Source organism: Monocercomonoides exilis (assembly GCF_001643675.1).
Source record: "Monocercomonoides exilis strain PA203 chromosome Unknown scaffold59-495361, whole genome shotgun sequence".
NCBI lineage: Eukaryota > Preaxostyla > Oxymonadida > Polymastigidae > Monocercomonoides > Monocercomonoides exilis.
The window spans coordinates 486,373-495,361 of record NW_027150604.1 but is presented as its reverse complement, the minus strand read 5'-3'; the positions used below and the strand labels follow the sequence as shown (position 1 = coordinate 495,361).

General features: G+C 40.2%; 1 protein-coding gene across 1 annotated transcript; it reads right to left on the bottom strand.

The window, feature by feature from the left end:
* Nucleotides 1–2,710: 2,710 nt before the first annotated feature.
* Nucleotides 2,711–8,697, bottom strand: MONOS_18277 (uncharacterized protein; the record flags this gene model as incomplete). Its single annotated transcript, XM_067871281.1, has 3 exons — nucleotides 2,711–7,303; nucleotides 7,399–8,504; nucleotides 8,683–8,697. The coding sequence occupies 3 exons, from the start codon at nucleotides 8,695–8,697 to the stop codon at nucleotides 3,088–3,090; spliced, it is 5,337 nt and encodes a 1,778-aa protein (XP_067719817.1). The 3' UTR covers nucleotides 2,711–3,087.
* Nucleotides 8,698–8,989: the final 292 nt, after the last annotated feature.

Genomic DNA, 8,989 nt, shown 5'->3' with positions numbered 1-8,989 from the left:
CCTGACATTTGCTTTCAAAAATACAATAATAAGGATATTGGAGTTATATATTGGGGGAAAAATACTTTTCCCGTTTAGTTTATCTTTTTGCAAGAAACCAAAATTTCTGTTTGCTCAATAATGCATGTTTCGATATTCGAAATCCAACATGTGATTTCTTGAATCTTTGACAGCTTGCCAGATCTGCAATTCGTCTGAAAAGAATTATGAAATATTGCTTCAGCATTCAATCCAGAAACCTCACCCACGCAGGCAATCCGAACACTTCTGTCGCACCCAAAAATTCAGAAAATGATATTTGACAGATTCAAACTGTCATAAGCACATTTGTCCAAAATATAAAATATCAAAAATCCAATGAAATGATGATGCATACGCTATGGAAGAAACTTTGTTGCTTCTGATTGCTGAATGCAGCCGCAAAGTGCAGATGAAAATGATTGCAAGTGAAAGCTCAACGAGGGTTCGTTTTCATCGCAGATGCCAGAAGAAACAGCAAATTGCAGAAATAATATCTGCGGGTATGGCCATTTTTTGTTTTTTTAAATTTTGTATAATTTTATTTTCAGTTAATTCAGAATATCGCGCGATATTGAATTATATCATTGCACAACTTCAATAAAGACATGGGGTGGTTTTTATCCGAACATTTTATTTTTCATAGGCGTATCTCACAAAATAAAACCTAAAAATAGAAAAGGCATATTAAACCAGATTTATATTCCGATTTTATGTTCATACAAATTGTTTTTCTTGTCAATTTTTGTTTTTGATGAAGATCTTGGGAATTTTTAATTTATTTTTGATCATTTGTTTTGTCCATTTTGGACTATATTTCTTTTGTTTATTTTAACTACAAGGTCATGAAACATACTCTTTGAAGTTTTATTGTTCCAAATGTTATTTGTTTTTAACTATTTTTTCATAGAGTTTTCGCGTTTCATTGTTTTATCAAAAATGATGAATAAATGAATAATCTAAGCGATGAGATGTTTAAAAGATATTAAGATTTATTTTCTTATTCAATTTGAAAAAATATAAAAACTCATTTTTGATTTAACTTATAAGTGATGTTAAATTGAATCAAAAATGAGTTTTTATATTTTTCAAATTGAATAAGAAAATAAATCTTAATATCTTTTAAACATCTCATCGCTTAGATTATTCATTTATTCATCATTTTTGATAAAAACAATGAAATGCGAAAACTTATGAAAAATAGTTAAAAACAAATAACATTTGGAACAATAAAACTTCAAAGAGTATGTTTCATGACCTTGTAGTTAAAAATAAACAAAAAAGAAATATAGTCCAAAATGGACAAAACAAATGATCAAAAATAAATTAAAATTCCCAAGATCTTCATCAAAAACAAAAATTGACAAGAAAAACAATTTGTATGAACATAAAATCGGAATATAAATCTGGTTTAATATGCCTTTTCTATTTTTAGGTTTTATTTTGTGAGATACGCCTATGAAAAATAAAATGTTCGGATAAAAACCACCCCATGTCTTTATTGAAGTTGTGCAATGATATAATTCAATATCGCGCGATATTCTGAATTAACTGAAAATAAAATTATACAAAATTTAAAAAATAAAAATTTGGCCATACTCCGCAGATATTATTTCTGCAATTTGCTGTTTCTTCTTGGCATCTGCGATGAAAACGAACCCTCGTTGAGCTTTCACTTGCAATCATTTTCATCTGCACTTTGCGGCTGCATTCAGCAATCAGAAGCAACAAAGTTTCTTCCATAGCGTATGCATCATCATTTCATTGGATTTTTGATATTTTATATTTTGGACAAATGTGCTTATGACAGTTTGAATCTGTCAAATATCATTTTCTGAATTTTTGGGTGCGACAGAAGTGTTCGGATTGCCTGCGTGGGTGAGGTTTCTGGATTGAATGCTGAAGCAATATTTCATAATTCTTTTCAGACGAATTGCAGATCTGGCAAGCTGTCAAAGATTCAAGAAATCACATGTTGGATTTCGAATATCGAAACATGCATTATTGAGCAAACAGAAATTTTGGTTTCTTGCAAAAGATAAACTAAACGGGAAAAGTATTTTTTCCCCCAATATATAACTCCAATATCCTTATTATTGTATTTTTGAAAGCAAATGTCAGGGGGCAGCTTGCTTTGAAAAATGCAAAAACAAGATTTCTTGTTGAGGCCAAGCTAGACGAGCCATTTGACAAAGTATGTGTTTCGTTTGCTGGTGTGAAGGTTTATGTTTGTTGTTTGGCAAAGCTGGAGGAAATGTGCCACTTTGAGGAAGCATCGTGAATGAGCACTGCCGAGGGGCGAGAGTCTCAAACCGCTGGGATGCGACAGATTCTGGCTCACAGCGATGAGAAAGAGCCAATTTAACTGCCTTGGACATTTGAGATGAGAAGGAATTTGAGTCTTCTTCCATTGTGCTTTCTCGCCTTCAACAACTCGCACATTTTCTGCCCAGTGGCAATGAGGCACAAGCATCAGCCCACCAGCCAATTCCATCAGTTCCACAGAAGCAGCCACATCCAGCTCTTCCTTTGGCTCAGAATTGTTTGGAAAGCAAATGGGAATGAGTCTGGGGAATTGAGATTATTTTGTTTTGTCTCTTCCTCTTTCTCTCTGGAACTGTGACAAAGAGGGCTGCTCTGTGTGGCTGCTGGTTTGTGACATTTTTAAGTTCAAAGAATTGAGTTTATCTGCTTTCAACAATCACTTCATTTTTTGGATTCGAAAAAACACAAAAAAACAAGACAAACACAAAAGAAGACGAACATCATGGGGAAGAGCAGAAAATGGCAAAGGTGAAGTGTCACAAAAACAAAAACGGCGGGGATAGAAGCAAATAAACAGAAAAAGATGCACAAATACTGATGCATTTTGTGCAACAACATCAACACAAACAAAAAGAAAAAAAAAAATCACAAAAATCATAAATGGTATTTGGAAGGAACAAATTGGGTGTTTCATTTCAGTTCACCATTTGTTGTACCGAATTCGACAATACTAATCCACCTTGTTGAAGCGAATCCTGCACGCCGATGAGCAAGATATCGGGCAGGAAGGAGGAAAACACTGTTCTACGAGATGAAAGTGGCCGAGATGGAGCTGCACGAGGCTGAGCCAGAGAGTTGCTGCTGTCTGTCGGAGCAGCAGGTGTAGTCGACTGCATCGGAGAGGGTGAGGATGGCAGCGCCAGGCGGGAAGTGCTGGATGAGCAGGCGCTTGAGACTGGTGAGGGTCTGTCTGTCGGCGGGGTTCACCGACAGGCAGGCATTGACGAGCTCAGAGAAGGCAGACGAGCCGATGGGCTGCATGGGCGGCCTCTCTCCATTTTTGATTTTTTCTCCAGCGATTTCTGCCTCATACTCACCAAATGGGATCTGGAGCGTCAGGCACTCCCACAGCATCATCCCGATCGAGAATGCCACCGACTCCTTTGTTGCACCCATCTTCTTGTTGATCAGCAGCTCGGGCGCCTTCCACCTCAGGCACTCTTTTCTGAAGTCATCTTCATCCTCAAAGGCAGACGAGGGTAGTGAGTCTCTGTCATCATCACTGACAGACGTTGCAACTGTTGATGAAGAGATTGATGATGAATCTGAATCATCATCTGACAATAAGTCAGAATGCATCACAATGCAGATCACCATGTGCTCTGAGAACAACACAAGGTGGGGACTCAAGTTGGCCAAAGAGGAAAGCTCATTTTCCATTTCGTCAAATGAATGGAGAGCAAGGTTGGCCACCCAGAACAGGATCTGAGCAGCTGTTTGCTCCCTCTCCTTCAGAGTTCCTATTGCCATCTCCTTCGTCTTATTCCTCCCGTGCAACAGCATGAACAGCGAATCCCTCAGATCCACAATCAGCTTCTCATGAGGCGAGGAGCAGGCCATTGCATCCACCAGATTCGACATTGATGAGGTGGTGGGGCACAGATCCTCCCCACGAACAAATGTTGAATCTGAGTCAGTTGTTGAAGTGGATGAAACAGATGGCGATGGTGTTCTCTTCCTTATCTCTTCTTCTTCAACCTTCTCCAGCATCCATTCAGGAATCTTATCTGAATCTCTCCCCAGGATGTATTCAGTCGATCCACTTTCACTCAATAAATGCTCTGATGACTCGGAGTGTCCCAAGCTTTTCTCAAACACCATCTTCTTTATCCTCTCTTCATTCTTCTTCTCAGCCTCCCTCTCAGCCCTTCTCCACTGATCCTCAGGCGACATCTCCATTGTCACCATCTCAATCGCCTTCGGATCCTTTCTGATATTGTCTTCCACAATCACCTCCAATTCTTCTGTCCGTCTCTTTTGCTTTTTCCATCGAACAACAAACAAAATAAATCCAACAAGAACAATCAACAAAATCACAACAAGCACGATAACGATTATTGGCCATATGGACATTTCCTTGTTTTCACCTTCAACAATCCTTTCATCTCCACCCTTTGCTTCACTTGCATTCTTCAGAATGAATGGATTTGTTGAGGAAGGAGATTCTGCGTTGCCAAACAAAATTGAAGCACTCACTTCGATTTCATCTCCACAACTGCTGAGGAGATCTTTTGCCACGCTCCCTTCTGCTTCTCTTTCTGACAAGAATCCTTCCATATCAAAATCGTATTTTTCAATCTCCTTCTCATCTCCCTTCCTCTTCGCAACAGAGAATGACAGATTGCATGGAACAAGAAGCATCCCTTTGAATGTCAGTTTCATTCTATTTGCCTCTTTTTTTGCTTCCACGCTCTCCAGCACAGGAATGACGAATGATGAATCTCTTTCAGAAACAATCCCTTCAAAACTGCATCCATCATCCAACATCCAAAGTGATGTATTTCTCTCCAATCCATCTCCTCCCTTCAAACTCATCACATTCAATATTCCTGAATCAGAGCAGATGATGTTTCTTCTCAGCGAAGGATATCCTTCAATCGATGGATTGTTATTCAAAAACTCTCCTTTCTCAATTTTCACATTTCCTCCACTCGTTGTTATTCCACCCTCTGGTGAATTCAAGATTGTTGTATCTTTCAGCATCGCAGAACTCTTCGCAACATCAACAACAGATCCATTCCATCGGCATATTTCTTCTTCTCGATTCAAATAATTCTCGGTTCTTTCCTCTAAACTTCCTTCAAACACACACGATTCCATCAATATCTTCTCTGCCGATGTTATCGCCACCTGGCTCCCCTTTTGTGACTCTGATGAGCACTTGCTGAGCGAGCAGTTGCACATCTCAAAACAGCCCATCGGGTGAGTTGTGCAGACAATACAAGACCCACTTGCCGATCGGCTGATATTTGAAAACGATGACAACACCAACGAAACAAACAGAGAAGAATGGCCGTTTTCAAATGAGATAAGACTTTCGTTTTGAAGAGTGATGTTTGTGCCTGTCAGCCTTGAAACACTCACTTTCTCGCTCTTTCCACATTCAATCACCGAACTCTTGCATCGAACATCATCCACTCCCAGATCGTCAAATGATGCTCTTTCCGAACCCAATATGTTGAAAACAGGTTTTGTGAATCCCAAACTGTTAACGCTGCACGCATCTGCTTCAAATACCCCATCTTCAACAACAATCAGAGAAGCATCGAAAAGGAGCTGTGGATTCGCTGTTGTTCTGCTCTCTGAATGAAACGAAACAGATTCGAGAATTAGAGATCCATTCAATTGGTGTATTAAACACGAGCAGACAACATTCTGCATTCCACCAAAAACAAATGAAACTTTCTCAAGTCGAACAGACTCTGAAGTTCTCACAACTCCCTCATCTGCCAAACTGATCTCGCTCACTTTGATTTCGGCATTCCTGCTTGCTTCCATCGACTTGATGGTCACCCTTTGAGCAGAGCACGAGCCAGTCAATGTTGTTTCATTCCAGATCAATAACTGCGAATAATCTGATGGGATGATGTGGCTCACCCCAACATCCAGCGAGGAGCATGTGCTCTTCATCTCCCCACACTGCTTGCTGTCGCTGCTGTTCCCCACAACAGAAGACACAAATATGAACTCACTTCTGAACACAAACACTCTTCGCAGCAAATCCTCCTCATCCCCATAATTGTCTGCTGTGCATCCCCATATTGCCAGCTCCTTCACAAACGGCTCCCCGAAGTTTATCAGGAACTGTGATTCACTTATCTGCGAGTCAAGGTCAGTGCACTTCACAAACACATCCCTCCCTTTCGAAGCAACATTCTCTCGCAATGTGATATTCGACAGCACAAATGGCAATGCTTCCTGTGAGACACTCTGCGATTTCAAAAACATCCCTCCGCCCCTCCCAATGTTCGAGCAGAAACATTTTACCACATTCGTGTGGTTCATCTCCAGCTTCCCCCTCTCATTGAGGAGGAAGAACATTCCTCCTCCTTCATTCGAGCTTGCCGATCCACACCCATCAATTGTCGAATTCTCCATTTTCAATCTCACATCATTCGACACATCACAGCAAAGCAATGAAGGGTTGATTGTCGCACTGTGCTTCACATTCGCAAATATGCATTGCTCAAATAGAATATTCCATACTTCTTCTGCATCATTCTTTTCGCTTGAAGCAATCGTATTTTCACTCATCGCAACTGCACTTTTCCCGCTCAATGCAATATCTTCAAATGTCACATTGTTCATTGCTATCGCACAATCTGTTGACACACTCATGATCTCACACATCGATGACAATCCTGCGATGTTTGTCTTTTCAATCTCAACAATTCCTTTCGAGGCACCGATCAGCACAAATGACACCTCGCCTTCGGCACTGCCATGTGTGCTGATTGAACAGCTCACAATGCTCGTTTTGATTGCATCTGAACCTGTCTGGATGAGAATGCTTGCTCCGTTATCAAAAGCAGTCGGAATCACCATTCCCATTTCTTTGAATTGAACAGCCCCTTTGCACTCAACAATAGCATCTCCATCACCCTCAATCGCTTTCACAAATTGGATTTTGTCTGTTTCGCCATTTGTTCCTTCCACCTTCATCCCACTCATCTCAATCACACTCCTTGCATCGCAAACCCCATGAATTATCATGCGCTCGACTCCAGAACTGACTGTTCTCTTCAGCCCATAATCAACAGATCTGCACGGATATTCTTCCAACCCACACACCGCCACATTCTTTCCTTCCTCTGTAATAAACACGCTCGATCCAATCTCTTTCCAGAAATAGATCAGTGGGATTGCACACTCCCTATTTCCCCCATCATATCCCCTCATCGAGTCTTCTGTCAGCAACTCCAGTCTATCTTTCACAAATGGCAATGTTTCGTTCTTGATGCTCTTGATGAGCAATGGAGATGAAATGAATAAGTCTTTCCCAAACTTCGCATTATTCGGCTTGTCAGTCGAAAAACAGGCGAGGATATCACAAACCCTGCCTTTCCTTCCTCTTCCTCTTGTTTCTGCATCTTCAGCATTATTCCTCCTCCATATCCAACTCCTTCCTCTTCATGTGGTGCTGTGCAGCAATAAAACTCACACCCGCTTATCAATAGGTTTGTGTTTGCAGATGCTTCATAAAAGAATGCACCTCCTCCAATCTCATTTCCCTTATCTCCAGCAACAGCACACCCTTCAAATGTGCAGTCATCTATTTCCACTTTGTGCTCTCTTCCATCATCATCATTCTCATTGTTCACAACACTTATGCATCCTCCACTTTCCTTCGAACGAGTAATCGATGAAAATGTGCATCCTGACATCTCATCGATATTTCCGTTATGGCACTCAACAACGCTCCCATCGCCAAATGTGATTTCAGCAAAATTGCTCTTCGTCATATTCATCGAAGGCACACTTTCTGCATTCCCTTCAACAACAAATACCGATGAATCTCCAATTTTCATATTCTTTGTTGCAAACTCATTAATCTCCACTACCCCTCCAGCAGCCTTCACAAACACTGTCGAAATAGCCTCATCCCCTCCTTCCATCCCACATTTGGTCAGTGTGAGTTTCTCTGAATGGCACTCAAACACACTTTCATGATCTGTCAGCGATTTCTTCAAAGAAAAGATAATTCCTGTCACAAACACACTGACAGAGCTTTCAACCAATCCATTTTGTGCTCCTTCTTTCTGGTCAGAAACTTCACACTTCATTTCATTCTCTTTGGATGCAATGCTCCATTCGTTTGAGGTCAAATCCAATTCCTCATCAAATGAAAATGGCTCACAAATTGAGACATCCTTATTCTTCCCTTCAAAGTGGAGTGACACTGCCTTCAAAATAGTCGAACATGGAGATGATTCATATCCACACATCGAAAAATCATGGCCCAAAGATCCTCCCACAAACGCTGGAGCTGAAAAGTTGTTCCACAGATACACCACCAGCGGGATGGCAAATGTTTCATTCAGCGTTGATCTCTCAAATCCATTCAATTTTGTGAAATCATTCAATTCAACTCCAAAGCTGATCGATTCTCTGTTAATCACACTCGAAAGATCATGTGCGTTGATGAAGATTTCTTTCCCTCTCTGGCATCACATTCAGAAAATGAAACATCCCTCAAAACGAATGACTGAGCTCCATCAGCCAAATGAAGATAAATCCCTCCTCCGTTTCCATATTGAGCGATGCACTTTTTTATCACTGAATTTACGGGAGGTAGTCCAAAAAAAAGATCACTTTCATTCGTTACTGTTATTTCAACACCACCACCGTTACCATTCACACACGAACAATTTTCAAGTGAAAAGTTTGATAAATGCATCCCTTCGTTTTGAACAAGTGAATGACTTATAACTGAACCATTTCCATTGTTTCGATAAATATTAGAAATATTTACACCATTCCAAATTATAATAGCTGGATATTCAAGATAAAACAGTGAACAATTTATGAAAGAAAAAGAGTAAACAACACAATTTTCAACTTCAATTTCTCCATCAGTTGCAATAAACAACGACGAAATAAATAGAGCAGAACAATCATCTGAATGAATGTGACATTGATTTGCTTT